At 34.9% G+C, this 16,186-nt stretch overlaps 1 protein-coding gene across 10 annotated transcripts in view; it reads left to right on the top strand.

Annotated features, from left to right (window-relative positions):
• The window catches only part of IDE (insulin degrading enzyme), a 61,875-nt gene extending 46,623 nt beyond the window's left edge, over nucleotides 1–15,252 (top strand). For all 10 annotated transcript variants that reach the window (XM_086899536.1, XM_023929658.2, XM_086899533.1 and 7 more), the window contains 8 exons: nucleotides 304–395; nucleotides 2,693–2,804; nucleotides 3,915–4,082; nucleotides 6,797–7,069; nucleotides 8,951–9,012; nucleotides 10,387–10,459; nucleotides 11,486–11,553; nucleotides 12,567–15,252. In XM_086899536.1, the coding sequence (XP_086755662.1) occupies nucleotides 304–395; nucleotides 2,693–2,804; nucleotides 3,915–4,082; nucleotides 6,797–7,069; nucleotides 8,951–9,012; nucleotides 10,387–10,459; nucleotides 11,486–11,553; nucleotides 12,567–12,662 (944 nt within the window). In that variant the 3' untranslated portion in view covers nucleotides 12,663–15,252. The remainder of the gene's footprint in view (nucleotides 1–303; nucleotides 396–2,692; nucleotides 2,805–3,914; nucleotides 4,083–6,796; nucleotides 7,070–8,950; nucleotides 9,013–10,386; nucleotides 10,460–11,485; nucleotides 11,554–12,566) is intronic.
• Nucleotides 15,253–16,186: the final 934 nt, after the last annotated feature.

The following is a 16,186-nucleotide window of genomic DNA, read 5'->3' as shown; positions in this document are numbered from 1 at the left end:
AAGTGTTTTCTCTAGAGAATGAGTGTTTGTTCAGCATGATTGGAAAGTCAGCTTTTTTTTTTTTTTTTGAATCTGGGTCAAGACAGCATGTGAATTCTAAATGAAATAAGCTATATGATGAGTGCTGCTATTTAGACCTGGAAGAATTCCAATGTTGCATTTTTAAGGAGAGATTCACTTCTTCATAATGACAAATTTCTCCTCCTCTGAGAAATGCACTGTATCTAATGATGACTTAGGCTTAGGTCCTTCATAATTTAAAAATGTATTTGAGTGATTTAACTGTCTAAATATCTATTGTAGATGTCACCCTTCCCCGTCTCAAGGCCTTCATAGCACAGCTGTTGTCACGGTTACACATCGAAGCTCTTCTCCATGGCAATATAACAAAACAGGTTGGTCTGTTGTTATTAAAACATTTTTTATTTAAAAGCAGCATAAAAATGGAGCACTTGTTTAATTTTTGCAGATCTTGAAACAGTTTTGCCGAATGTGATTTCATAATTTAACTATGTACTTCTTTTATCTTAGGAGTATGAGAGTGCAATTTTTTTCACTTTATTAGGCTAAGTGCTGCCTCTATATTGTTCTTGGAAATTTAATAAAAACAATTTAGGATCTAAGTATTTGAAAGTCTGTGTTGTATGTCATTACTGTGATTAAGCTGCAGAAGGAATGATGTGCTGCAAACCTTGCTTTTTTCCATTGAAAACTTTCAGAATAACTAGCAAGGAATTAAGAATCCAGTATCCTTCGAAATTAAGTAGTTTTTACATAGCTAAACAGGAATGGTGAACCATAAAAAGCCAACTGTCAGCTCTGAGGGGAGTAAAACTCAGAAAAATGTTTGGTTTGTCTTCCATTAAAATACTAACAGTTTGTATTTGGATACAAAATGTTAAGAAATACTTGAATATATGTACCAATACAAACAACAGTATTTTTCTTGTATGTTTTTGCATTCCTTTTTTATAAGGCTTGTTTACAATATTTTGTGTTAGAACAGTTCTGGGGTAGTTTACTAGCAGCAGCTGTTATAGACACTGCTAGTGACTGCTGAATGTATGGAGGAGAAAGTTAACTTGTAAGGAAAAACAGGATGGGAAGGAGCTAATAGGATGGAGACACAAACTTTTCTTCGTCAAGAATGTCTCTAAAGTATTTGTTAAAAATGTTATGTTCTTCTTGCAGAGAAATTAAAAAATAGTCTCTTTTTCCTTCCTCACTTCTTCCCATGTTTGTATACGAAAGTCAGTTGCTGCTGGAAATAGAACTGAATGTGCAGATTTTTCTAGATTTCCATGATGATGCTGTTGTGTCAGACAAGTGTGTTCTTTACTTGGCATAATGAGTGACTGTTGAAAGTCCTACAGCTAAAGAACTGGGAAGGATGTCCTTGTACACCCATAGCTGTATAATGTTTAGAAATTATCTGCAAACCTCCCTGAATAGATGCAAGTAGAAAAAGTCATCAGTCTTTCACTACCCATGATGCGGTAATCACTGATAAAACACAGCAGTTTTAACCTGGACCTACAAATTTTTTCCATTTAAAATTAAATCAAAATATACATTGTCTTGTGTTACCTTTCAATCATGAAAAAAAAATTCAGTGGATCTGGACTTTAAATCAGATTTATCAAGCTGCTTGAAAATGCTATGTTTTTCTTTAGTTTCATTCTGATACTTAAGTTTTTTTTGACAATTTCTTTTATTTATCTGCTGTAAGTGGATGAAAAGTGAAGTAATCCTGTTCAGAACATCTGTCTGAGCACTCTTGTCAATATTTTAATATGATGACTTGACTGAGAGAATAAATAGTCTTTTTCTCTAGCTTTTTAAACTGTTGTTTTTAGACCTCAGTCTTTTTGTCTTTGATACTTCAGGGGGGCTTGGGAGGTGTTGGTAGCATGTGTATGTTTCTTAAGTTTTCAAACCTTTTGCATGTTTTTGATAAAATAACTTGTGTGGTGAGTTTATAGCAGTGCAGAGTGAGAGATCTTAGCTTTCAGCCAAAACTACTTTGTAGCAAGTTCCTGTAATTTCCAGTGTGCAGGCTACAAGAACACATAACCTTTAAGAAATGAAGCTATTGAGCTTAAATATTGAGGTTAAATCCTTGAGTGAAAGTAATGACTTTTGATTTTTTTTCATTCTTTATATATTTTTTAATTATTACTCTAATCCATCAAAGAAAAGAAAGTATTTTGGAACTGAGTCTTAACACTACCAGCACATCAATGAAATGCATCCTTGACCTTAACCATTTTTGTTTTCTGAAAATTATCATCTACTGAAATGCCATTTGCTTTGCCAGACATACGTTTCAGGTATCTCATTTTCACTTTGAAAGATGAGCACATCAAGTGTTGGGGGGAAGGTGAAAGGAAAAAAAAGCCCATTGAGCTTTAATTTCAGAAGTGCTGGGGAGAAGTAGTAAAACATGTAGTAGTTAAACATGCAGACAATTAAAACATCAAGAAGACACAAAAAAACTTCTTGCTCTCCACACTCCCACTTCCTCTCATCTACTTTTACTGTATTTGTATTGAATTACAATATCCTTACTTTTTATTTCTGGTTTTTTTTCCTTTTTTCTCATGGCGCCATCAATAATTGGGAAGTCTTATGCTCCTGTTAAATACTGAGTAACTAGCGATCATTAAAGATCCTCTTATGTATTCTTTTCTAGGCTGCATTAGGGATTACACAGATGGTTGAGGACACTCTCATTGAGCATGCTCATACAAAGCCACTCCTTCCCAGTCAGCTAGTGAGGTACAGAGAAGTGCAACTTCCTGACAGTAAGTTAAATTATTTATTTATGATATCTAAGGCACATTAAATTGAGGTTCTCTTAGTTAACAGCATTTTAAAATGCATATTACTGTGTTGCAAGGAGTGTGTTTTGGAGTCAAACTTACTTCAAGTTATTTTAAACTTAAAATTCAGAAAAACAGCATGTAGTTTTACTAATAAGATTATGTACTAATACATGACCTTTCTAGGATACTTGACAATTAATGTGATATCCTTTTAAATTTGTGTGTGTAAATTGGACTTCTTGGGATGACTTGGATGATCTTTTGGCGACTGCCAACCCAAAGCCTTCTATGATCATACAATTCTGCACTTCAGTTCTAAGTCACTTGTTAAAATTTTTGGAAATAAGAGCTCTGTCCCACTCTCTGCTACACATAGTATATACATTTGAATAAACACCATTCTTTGAGCATTTCTGAGTATTAATTGACCATTAAGAATTGCATGTAATGACTCTTTAGAAAAACGAAAAACTGTTACACAAATAACTTTTTTTTTCTTATACAAATTCTTTTGGTCTTGTAGTGCTTATATGCTTTTACTTCCAAAGTGAAAAAACTAAAAAAAAAACTAAGAAAGGAGGTTCAAGGTATTGCATGGAGTGGTGACATATGTAGCTATACAGACAAGATAAATTACCCATAGCTGATCGTCTGTGGAAGCTACCATGTACAAAAGAAGTTGTTGGTATTCAGTGCTGAATTATTTTTAATATTCATAATAATTTCTGGCAGATTGTCTTTAGAAACTGTTTACACAGTAGAGGCAATGCAGAATTTCACTGCAGTTCCAAAATATATTTGCTTGAAGAGAAGCAGCCAGTTTCAATTTAGTTGCTGATATTTCCAAGTAGCAACATTTTGATGGTAAAATAATACATTCTTTTCTTGTCTCATGAAAAGTATGCTCTTAGTGGGAATTTTGCTTTAACAGTCCTAAACCACTTATAATTCCATTTCACAAACCTTAGACCATTATTGTTTTAATTGTGGACAGTAAGAATGTCTTAAAAATGAACTTATTTTTAAATTTTATTTTAAATTTTATTTTATTTAAAATTAAATTTCAAGCGTTTTAACTTTGTCTTTTAGGAGGTTGGTTTGTATATCAACAGCGAAATGAAGTTCATAACAATTGTGGCATTGAAATATATTACCAGACAGACATGCAGAGCACTTCTGAGAATATGTTTTTGGAGCTCTTTTGCCAGATTATCTCGGAGCCATGCTTCAATACCCTGCGCACCCAGGAGCAGCTAGGTGAGATCTCAGGAGTGGTTGTGTCTGTACACACGAGCTGTCATGGTCACGCGCTCACACGAGACATGAGGAGGTGTTCTCTCCCTTTTTAGTGAATGCCACTTAAAGGGCATTTGATAATTGTAAATCATCTTAACTGCTGATGACTCAAAGAAATTTTACTGTGCACAGAGTCTAAAATAAGAACAAGCAGGCATGATTTTTAAGATATCTGAAATCAACTCCAACTCAAAAAAGTGCTATTACTCTACAGAAAACTTCTTATTAGAATTTACCAAAAGGAAATTGGATCAGTTCCCTAAATTTCTAGATCTTCCTAAAGAATCAGTAGTAGTTTGATGTTTCCTGCTTTTGATCCTACTTCTAGGTGCACTTCATGATTCATAGAATCACTTAGGTTGTAAAAGACCTCTAACTGAGTCCAACTGTTAAATTATAAGCCCTGTCTTAGAAATACTGCTGTGTGGGTAATGGTAAGCTACCATGTTCGTGAACACCTAAATACACTTCAGACTTTTTAAGACTATAGCTGTTCACCAGTAAGTACAAATAATTGTTACCTGAACCAGTAAGGCTGAGGACTGGTAAGGTTATTTCAAACAGACTAAGAAGGAGAGACAGAGACTTTGCGTGACAGCTCACATGATTGAAATACTGGTGAGGAGAAGTAAAGGTTTTCCAAAGGTGAGAAGCAGACAAGTATTTCAGTGTGATGACTGCCAGGGATGTCAGGCAAGATTAAGCTTTTCGTGAGCAACTGGCAGAACCAGCCATACAATATTCATCATAGGAATTTCAACTGTGTGTACACCTGCTGAAAATAGGCTAGAACCCAGGTTATTTAACAGGTTTTTGAAATGTGCTGATGGCAGGTTTTGTATAGGAGTTGGGAGTAACAGCTGAAGAGAAAGAGAGGAACTGAGGAAGAACTGGTTTAGTCCAGCAGTTCATGATTGCCAAATAATAGAGCTCATAAGACTTAAGATGGGGGAGACTGTAGAAGTACCATCAAAATCCAGTAAACTTCATGAAATTGTTAGTAAGATTTCTGAGAAAGCTTAGGGAAAAAGAAGCTCAAGAATTAGAAGTTTGCTAAACAGTAGAAGTAGTACAAGTAGTACAACAAGAATTGTTTCAATGATTGGTTAAGCTGTATGAGAAACTGCAGGAGAAAAGTTGGAAATGATGGGGTAAAATCAAAGTGTTCAAATCTTTAAAATCAGAATGTTCATCAGAAAATTCAGGATGGCTTACTTAGTTTTCACTTAAAATGTCAGCTATGGCCAGATGACTTCCAAAATAAACACTGGTGATCAAAGTTCATGTCTTACCTTTGAACAGGAAAATAACAGATTAATCAGATTAAATTACAAGCTTTTAAAAAGTTCAAAGTGTGGCGAACTCTGCGTCCTTTTCCAAATAATGAAATTAGAAAATCCTGCAATTAGAAGTCTTATAATAGAAAATTTGTGGATGATAAGGTACTGGAAGGATAGACACAGCTAAATGCTGCATGTTTCCTTAAAAAACAAAGGAAAGAGAAGAAGCAGGGAAATTGTGGATCAGTCAGTTTAATTCTAATTCCAGGAAAATACAGAATAAATTTTCATCCTAGTTCTAAATTCGTAGAAGGTAACTCTGAGACTGTTACTGAAGTACCTAGGTGGAAGAACTACACATTTGGGTACAGGACTTTTGAAGGTCATGGCTGGAGAAGAGAGAATAGTTGATTTGGAAAGTGGTGTTCTACAGAGCTCTCCTGTGATCCAGCGTTCCATGGTATATTCATGGTAAATCCTGGATGATAGAAGAGTGAGGATAGTCACTGAATCTTCAGATAATACTAATTTGGGAGAGGCTGTAAGTGTGTGGGAAGATAGAGTTAGAATTTAAAATTAGTTTGACATTTTGGAAACATGACTTGAATGAAGATAAGATGCAATTTGTTAGGAACAGTTTGGCAGGAACAACCAATGGCACAGATACAAGCCGAGAAGCAACTGGCTAGGTAGCAATTTTGTAGAAAACTCTGCAGGGTACAGTGGATCAGAAGTAGGATATAAATCAGCAGTGTCATGCTGCTGTGTAAAATGCTGGGATATATAAATGGAAGCATTCAAGATACAGCAAACTCCTAAACATTCCTAAATTTTCAGATAAAAATTCTGAAATACTGTAACCAGTTTGGACATGAGCATCAGGAAACTATAAGAAAACTATAAAACAACATTTCAAAAACTGAAATGTGATAGATTTGTTATTAAAAGGATGGAGGAAAATAGAAGAAAGGATTAGTTGTTCAGATTAGAAGGCCCTGCAACAAAAAGGAAGGGAGTAATACTTTTTATCTAACTGATGAAATGGGAAGTAGTGATCTTACATTGCAGCAAAAAGAATTCAGATTAGACATTATGAAAAAATAGTAAGTTTCTAATGTTGAGTCTAATGAAGCATGAGAGTACAACTTCATTTCTGGTAGCCTGATCCTGATGACAGAATTACTTTTGTTTTGTCTTCCTCATCTTCTTCTTGCTCCTCCCCTAAACTGATACTGACCTCAGTGTAATAAAGATGTTATAAAAAAATACAGTGGCACATTTTGAAAACCTGCATTATTTTATTTATAACACAGAATTAAAACATGCCACATTTGGGGAGTTCAGTGCTGTGACAAAGGGTTTCTTTTAATTTGTGGCTGTTCTTGTTTTGCCAAGGTTACATTGTGTTCAGTGGCCCACGTCGGGCAAATGGCATCCAAGGACTGCGATTTATTATCCAATCTGAAAAGCCGCCACACTATTTAGAGAGCAGAGTTGAAGCGTTCTTAAAAACTATGGAGAAATGCATAGAAGACATGACAGAAGAGGCCTTCCAAAAACACATCCAAGCTTTAGCAATTCGTCGTCTAGACAAACCAAAGAAGCTGTCTGCAGAATGTGCTAAATACTGGGGAGAAATCATTTCCCAGCAGTATAACTTTGACAGAGGTAAGACAAATGGTAATTCCTTTAAAACTGAATGCTCTAGTTTGGCTGCATTTGTGACTGTTGAGTGTCATATTCATTTGGGAACAGCTTAAACTTTCACATAGCCTATACATAATTTACTGTCTATTTCCCTGAGATGCAGTCAGATACACACTGCCATTCCTGAGAGTACACACATTCATATGAACCCTGTTTCTCTTTGCATTGTGTAGTTGTTTTGAGGGAGTGCTGGCAGAGGCAATAGCAGGTATCTTAACTAATTTGCAGTCTGTATCAGCTTAGAGTGGATTTGAAGAAATACTAATTTTTTTTTGTTTTTCATCTATGATGCTTTGAAGGTTATAGGTTTGTAGAAACAAATGAGATTCAGCTTCTAGTGTTATTACTGAAAATGGACTGACAATTGTTTACTGTGTGGTCCTACATAATATTTGAATTGTATTTTTTAAAGTACTTTTAAAATGTATTTTAATTTTTAAAAAAATATACTGAGATACATTAGTAATACAGTTTCTAACATTAAAAAAAAAAATAAAATTTTTAGTTTAGGTACAGATCAGTTTTTCCTGACATTTTCATGTCTCGACTCTTACAGCTGTAATTTTCCGTCTTCATGCATAATATGCTTCCTCCATAAAACTCATTTTGTATTCTGTGACTTCTCTTCTGCTTTGTGTGCACCGTATTGGCTTTCCATTATAGCAAATACAGTCTTTTTCCTTCATGATGACTCACTGAGCTGTTTAATAATGAAGAGTTTTGACTTGTCATATAGCTTGGTCTAGAGAAAATAAGAGCTTTTGACAGGGTTTCATGCCTGAGCATAGGAAGTGGCATGGAAACTTACCACTTCAAGAACTTCTTGTTTTGCGTCTGATAAAAATAATCTGATCTTTCTCTGCATTAAGTGTTTCTGTTTATACCACAATTGGATCAATATTATCTCTCTGGAATGTTTTACTGCTAAGTGTAACCATATTTTTTATATCTAAATCCACTTATTTCCCTTGACTTCTATATCTTTAATTCCCCTCTGCCCACTAGTAATTTTATATCATTAATGATTTGAGAATTGTCAAAATCAGAAATTCATTTTCAAGCCTTAAGAAGTTGGAAGGATTTTTTTGTTTGCACATTTTTAACAGTACTGCTTTTACTGTTTGCTCCCAAGTCTTACCTAGTTTTGAAAACTGTATTTTTGATTTTTTAATTTCCTCCATACAGAACTTCATATTACTTATAGCCTGCATTAGTCTTGTTTGCTGCCTGTTCTCTTGCACGCGTTTCTTCCTTGATCTTCTTGCTAATCGTTAGAAAAGCAAGCACGCCTACAAGAAACCTTTCTGCTTAAGCAGCAATGATATTAGGTGATTAGTCCATGACAGTTTAATTAATATGAAGGAATGTAGCAACTGAAACAGTTGTCCCCAGATATCTTAAAAGGTGTGACTACTTAAAGGAGTATGTAGGCACCATTCCTTAACATTTCTGTAGAAGTATCTCCTACCATCCTGTTCCCTGTGAATAAAAGCCATCTATAACCAATCTTCATTAAAAATGTGTAACTGATTTGAAGATAATATACAAGAGTAGGCATATCTATTTTAGCTACTGAATATCCGACAGTGCAATCAGTATTCTTCAAGCATGCATTTTTTGGTAAGTCCAATCAAGTAGACTTATTGAAGTATAATTTACTGCAGAGGTTCTACTGACACTTTTAGTGAAGCAAGTATTAACTTGGAAGATAACAATGAAAAGCTTTTCATTTGCAGTCAATTACAGCATCTGAATTTGAAAGAAGTATACTTTGTATAAGCAGTGTGCTAATAACCAGCTGTGATCTGCAGACTTACTCTAATTTGTACTATTGTTGTGCAGATAACATTGAAGTGGCTTATCTAAAGACCCTGACCAAGGATGACATTATACAGTTCTACAAGGTGAGTTAATCATGCAGCTAAAATTTTACTTAGAATGAGATGAAGGTACAACTGAATCTTACTTGTGCATGCTCTGAAGGGGTATACTGACACCTGTTTTAGGTAGATGTTAAAATGGATGAAAATATCTTTTATTTCCTGAATATTATGTAGTTTAATAGCAACTGCAAAAATTGCACAGAATGATAGGGTTTTGTTGTGGTTTTTTTCCTTGCCAGCTCTTTTTCTTCTTGCTTCATTTATCTTTTCTTTATGGATATAAAACATGCTGCTCTATGACCAAACCTGGCCAAAATTGCACATTTGTTCTTTTGTCTTTTTCTCAACCAGTCAGTGATTCAGCTTATTTTATGGGTATGAATTGTGAATGAAACAGATATTTTTAAAGCTTTATTAACTGTAAATCAGTAGGGTTTTTTCTTCCTCTAATGCTTAGGCAGAGCACAGGAACAGCATAGTGATGCAGTAGTTGTACATTTTAACTCGGATATCCAGTATAAGTGATTGAAGTGTTCCTGTCCTGTCCCTGTCACCTCCCAACCAGTTTAAAAAAAAAATATTGGGCACCATCCTTTCTTTTTTGTGATGTGTAATAGACTCTGGTATTTCCCTATATTGCAAAGTGCTCATGGAGCTTTATTACTTATGGAACAGCTGGCAGCTCAGGGAGTTCTTTGGAAAATAAGATCAACTTAATGTCTTCAGAATTTATTATTGGATGGAAAAAATTCTGCCCATGAAGAAGCATGGGCATGTGTGTCTGTCTTGTTTTTTCCTCTCTTGGGCAGAGGAGGTTGGTTACTTTTAATTTTTTAATAGTACTATAGCATACATGAAGTTATGCAGCAAATGCAAAGTTAGTAAATGGAATTTCAGTACGTGTTGTTTAATAAATGGTAACTTGAATGAAGATGCATATTCTGGGTTTGTAGGAATCTATACTGTTTTGCATAAACCAGTGCTCAATACATGATGATCCAGTATTCCAGAGCAGAAGTAACAGGCTGGATTGGTGTGCTAGTCCAGCTGGATTTAATGATTGTGTTCAGGGTGGTGTGCTTCCAGAAGGCTGCTAGGGATTGAAGATTCTGCAGATTTTAGGTGGCATTACTGATACTATGATAGTTAATGGCTAAATTTCTGTTTCTCACAGTTTTTCTGAGTTCCAAACAGTACATTAACTGCTTAACTTGATTGTAAAATAATTCAGAAGTACTGTATGGATGACTTTTAATAATATTTGAAGGCACATCCCAAAATTTGTCCCTCATTTTAGGGCTAAAATTAAAATTTAAATGCTCTCATTCCTTTTACTATTTTATGTTGTCTAAGGAATACTTCCTACACCTGAAGGACTTTAATTTTTTACTGTAGGTGCTGTTGGCAATAGATGCTCCCAGAAGACACAAGGTATCAGTACATGTCCTTGCAAGGGAAATGGATTCCTGTAAGTATTGTGCTGAATATAACATTTAATCAATTCCTGTTCCAGCAAGTCATAGTTACACGCTTGTCTGTAGTACAGAGAGAAGCAGATACTGCATGCATGTTATGAAACTCCCTTCTGCCTCAGAAGGATTGATTTTTATGGTAGTGTAGAAATTGTAGCTTTGCAGCTGAGTAAGGATGACTTGCTTCAAAGTACCTTTCCAGTTTTCATGACTGGTAATTGCTAAATAGAAATAGTTCTAAAACTTCTCCTATCTAGAGAAGACTTCCTAAAATGTAGTACCTGTGTTGCCAGATTGGGTATTATTTGCTTGGAATTGTATCTTCCCAAGACAAGAGTGAGCTTGCAAGACAGCCTAACAAATGGTCACTTACAGAAATTATAGTAAGTCCTAAAACAACAGCCCAGTCCGTAATTTTTAATCTGCCATTTGGCCTCTCTTATGCCATGATAAAAAAAAAGAGATTAGAAGTGCAAGAATAAGTTCTGGAGAAATTGAAATAGGACATTCATGGTGATAGGAAGGGAAAACTTGGGGTTGCTGTCCAGATTTTTGGTACCTGTAGAAACCTCTACACTTCTATAGGCATGTCCTTATCAAATGATGTGCTGTTCTTGCACTGCTCTTGTATGTACCACCGGCATTTGCTACTGTTCTCATAATTTGTATTGAGAAGCAGTTTTAAGTATTGATTGATCAACAGATTAGCAATTTTTATTTCTACATTCTCTTTATGTGTAAGTTAAATGAATAGAAGCCACTGCCTCAGCTCATGTTTTCAGATAAAATAATGGACTAATATCTGTATTTCTAAAGACAGATGTGGAATATAAAAGCAAAATGTTTATAAAACCTTATTTGGTGATACTCTAAAATTGAAATATTTAAGATTTTTAATTTTCAATATTTAAATCAAGGTGCTTTATTTAGATATCAGTCTTACAAGAGAAAACAGTGAATCAGTTATTTAAAAGATAGTCATTAAATTATGGTCCCAAATTAATTTTGCTGATGTTAAATAGGCCCTGTTGTTGGAGAATTTCCATGCCAAAATGATGTGAACCTGGCACCAGCACCACCACTACCACAGGTAAAAAAACACAGTATATAAAAAAATCCTAACCTGCATTCTTAATCTAGAGGTTTTGTATTATTAAATACAAATTTACAGGGAGAAACAGACCTCTGGAAATTCCTGCTGTCATAGGGCTGATGTTTTAGCTCTTTTCTATGTGCATTTTTGTCCTCAGTAACTGGGATTTTCCTGATTTTTCTTTTTGTCAGTTTGTCCATTTACCTCAATTCTTTTTAGTCCCCTGAAACACAAGCTATTAGTAGTAGTAAACTCCACTGGGTATCTGCACTATATGGAATATATACAGATGATTATTGTCTGAAAATACTGATTGTATTTGATCAGATATTAATGAACATTCTTGTCAATGTGTTTAATTGTGGAGGAAACAATTTGGAAAATTCTGTTCATACAATTATTGCATAGTTCACTGTGGTTAGATAGGACAGCACTTACTGGACCTTCAGTGAATTTTCTTGAAAGATAGCAGTGTTTGTCCCAGCTAATTAACTTTTCACAGTGTGGTAGGTCTGTGTTGTCTTCATCAGACCTTGCAGGTGAAATAATTGGCATGGGTAAACATTTCTGTATGAATGGTATGGGGATATATTAGCCATTATTACTGGTGTAGTAGAACCTTACTTTGTTACTACATCTAAAAATAACAGTGCACAGAATAGCTGTTGTGGTTCTGATCTTACTCTGATGTTCAAAGGACAGTTGGGGTGCTCTGAAGTAGAATGAAAATGGAAAGATCATCTCTGCATTTATTGGAGATTCTGACATTATTAACAATGCAGTTACTGCATTATAGCTGTTAGAAATGATGTAAACGTGAAACTGGTTGTTTCATAAGAAATAACATTGTATTTTGGAGGTTCCTGTAATAATGAAGTATGAATCACTAATATTGTAGAAAAGAGCAAGACAGGTGTATTTTTATGTTGCAACAATTAAAAGCAAGGAATGTGTCACTTTTCTGATTGAAGATACTGAGCAGACTTTTTCTTGCATGCGCTTCTTTGCAGCCAAGTGTGATTGAAAATATGACAGAATTCAAGCGCAGTCTACCGCTCTTCCCACTGGTGAAACCACATATCAATTTCATGGCTGCAAAACTGTGAAGAACCCCAATGGATGAAGAAATGCAAATGATCAGTACTGACATGGTTTCGGGGGACTTCGTGATGAACAAAATTATTAAATATCATTGGGATAAATGGTTCTGTTCATTATGAAAGTCCCAAGAAATTCCTTCTTGGTTCATTTGACATTAGCTGTGTGTTAGGGATAGAGTATATAAAAATCAGTTGTGGTCATGTATCATTTATATTACAGAAAACCTGTTAAAAACCAAAATCAACTGACATGATAATAATAAAAAACTTGTAGATGCAGTATATTTTTAAAATAACATATCCCTTCAGATTTTAATTTTGATGAAATAACCCTCCAGAGCAAACGAAGTTGCTTGAAATGGGCTTGTTTCTCCTGAAAAACACCGTTTAGTATCCCAATAATTATTTTATTGGGAGTTGGAGGGGGTGAGATATGTAAGTCCTTTTTGGGATGGGGTCAACAATTTTTCTTAAAAATAGAGACTTTCACATTTTTTTGAAGTGACGTGTTGAATGATACTTTTTTAATTGATCCTTAATGCAACCAACATATTTTCTATTTAAGTTTTATGAAGACCAGTGGGGCTGAAAAAAAGGAAATTTGACAACACAGTAATAGGTGAGAGAATTGTGTTAATGAGAATAATTGAAGATAAGGGCATGATTTTAATCTTTCTATATAAATTTGGGGACATTTTATATTAAAACTAGTAAAATGCTGGAAACACTTTATTAGTGCATCTTATTTTTGTTACCAAAAGTGTCATCCCAGTCTCTTGATACTGTCAACATCCTGTTCAGTTTTACAGCATTACTGTGAACTGTCCATTTGGTATACCAAATACTTTATTTGGTGTCATTTTTTGTTTTCAGTTGCATATGTGCTGATGGAGAACTCGGTCTGTTTTGCCTCACCTGTTATGTTGGGTCTCAGTCCAGCAAAGCACTCATTAATGCAAATAACTTTAAACACATACTAGTTCTTTTCTCAAGAACAGGTGCATGTCAAATAGGGACTCTCTGATGAGTCAGATGCATTTACTATTTTGATATGTGTATGGGTCCTTCTTGTCCTTCAGGAAGGTGTTTGGGACAGTGCAGTGCTGGGGTAGCAGTGCCACAGCACAGCCCGTGCTTCAGGTTACATCACAAAGTGTTTGCTCCTACTTCTGGGAAGAAGGCTGTGCAGAACTCAAAAGGATCAAGAACTCTGCTGAAATAATGTTTATATATGTATAGATACATATATATATATATATATTCCATTATGTAGTAAAATGATAAAACAATATAAGGTGGCTCATCCTCACCAACTTTACTGACTTCTGCAGAGTGGTCTTTTGCTTGGGACAGCACCCAAATAGCAAAAGGCAAGGAGTATTAAGTTCTCCTACCTCTGTGATACATAGAGGAGATGGCACTTACTCAGACAGGAGAGTATGTAAAGCACTGAAGATATAAAATCTGCTCATCAGAGGTGTTAGTGAAAATTTGCTTCTTACTAAAAAGAGCCTGAAAGTAATGCCCTGATGTGACAAGCATGTGTTGCAAGCATCAGAATCCTGGTATAGTCAGTAGGGGCTGTTCTTAGAATCAATGTTTTTCTTATATTGGCTCTAAGGCCAAATTAAAGGAGTGCTTGACAGGGCAAGGGCCTTAAGTTGGGTTTATTTGAGAGTCTCTTCTAACTGAATAAATATGGTGCATTTAAGAGGTCTTTTAAAGGTTAATGGTACATGTTTCAGTATCTTTAATAAATTTGATGACAGTTTGTGATGTAACCTGTTGCCAAGGAAGGCCACTAGCATCTTTTTTTAGCCTGGTGAAGAGGAGAAAGAAATAAATACAGTCTAAACAAAACCAGTCAGAAGGTGTCTCTGCTCACATTTTTGATGGATCCTTCACAGGAGGCATTTTGCCCTCTTGCATTTCACTTTTGTTTATAGTTTTCCTTTAATAAAAGTATTTGTATTATATATTAAAAGTTTTGTCAACATATTATAAAAATATATATTTTGGGATTTAGTATTTAAACATACCACTCCTATGGTGAATACAATGAAATGGCTCCTATTGTGTGTAAAAATAAATATATATATATATTCATGGAAGTACTATCAACTCTTAACAGATTATATAAATAAATAAATTGGAATAGCAGTGTATCTAACACAAGCTCACAAATCATGTTTTCCAGAGGGAAAAAATGTATACCTTCAAAGTTCTGTGACTGGATGTGGAAACCCATGTAGTTTTCCAACAACCCTTAATTGCTTTTAAGTGTTCTCCAGCATTTTACAGTTTCTGAGTTTGATATAGCAGTAAATTTTGATAAACTCAGGCATACTAATGGGTTCATTTTAATGGATCCAAAGCTGCAGTGTCTACAAGCAATAAAGAACTACCTAGAATACACTGTAATTCAATTTTAGTGCTTGTTAATTAGTTTATGTAAGAAACCATAAATTATTATTACATAACTGTAATTTTTGCAAGTGCTATTTTAAGCAGTTGATGTGGAATTGGGTGCATGTGACACAGCCAGTATGACAGAGTGCTAGAGTTATTCTGTTTACAATAAACAATCTGAATTTAATGTTTGGAGTTCTTAATTTGTTTCATTTTAATTTTTGCATACTGGTAATGTTACATCTATCAGTGCATGTTTTTTATTAGACATGTTAAATGTGATTTTCTGCTGTCCAGTTGGACTAGTTAGGCCAAATAGCATTGCTGCAGAAGCACTACCAGGTACTTCTTGGGAAGTTTCAGAGGACTTCCCCATGGAAGATCTTCTCTTATATAGATCCATCTCTGTTGCCCTCTTAAGTGTATGAAAATTTAGTAATATAAAGGTAGAAATATTTGCACAAGACAGAATTTTAATTATCAAATCTGAAACTGTACATTTAGGGCATGACTGCAGCCAGACTGAATCTTGTCCAGTGCAGCTTTACAGTGTTGCTTTTGAAAAATTACTTTGCCTGGTCATTTTCTTTGTTCTATGCACACCAAAAGACTACCTTTCAAAAGGTTAGAAGTGTGTTATTGTTAAAGTAGTAAATAATGCCAATTCTGACAGCATAAAGATGCAAGTCAGCAGGTCCTCTTACTCTTCTGAGGGGGCTCCTTGAAGTAATACTTGACAGTGAGCAGCATTAAGAGAGACAGGTTTTCTCCTTGGCATTGGGAAGAGTGGCTGGTACTCTCAGGGGAGAAAGAAAACACCAGCAGCCCACCTGGAAAATTACTTGTCCCCAACATCAAGGCTTTGTCCACTTCCAGTTGTTAGGGGTCAGTGTAGATCTTGACTTACTGACTTTACTGTCCTGCAAAAAATTAAGTTATCCTTAATCTACTTTAACTAATACTATTAGCCATAAAACTTGCTTGAGCGTATTCAGATTATTTAAGTTCTTGGATGTGAGCAGCCCTTATTGATAATGTGTTCTACAGTGCAATCATAGCATCTGGAGAAAGCATTACACACCTTGTAAACTCTATTATTATCTAGCTCTTGTTTTAAAACA

Source organism: Cyanistes caeruleus, chromosome 8, assembly GCF_971803275.1.
Source record: "Cyanistes caeruleus chromosome 8, bCyaCae1.hap1.1, whole genome shotgun sequence".
Lineage (NCBI taxonomy): Eukaryota > Metazoa > Chordata > Aves > Passeriformes > Paridae > Cyanistes > Cyanistes caeruleus.
The sequence above is the reverse complement of the archived record's forward strand: the minus strand, read 5'-3'. Positions and strand labels throughout refer to the sequence as shown.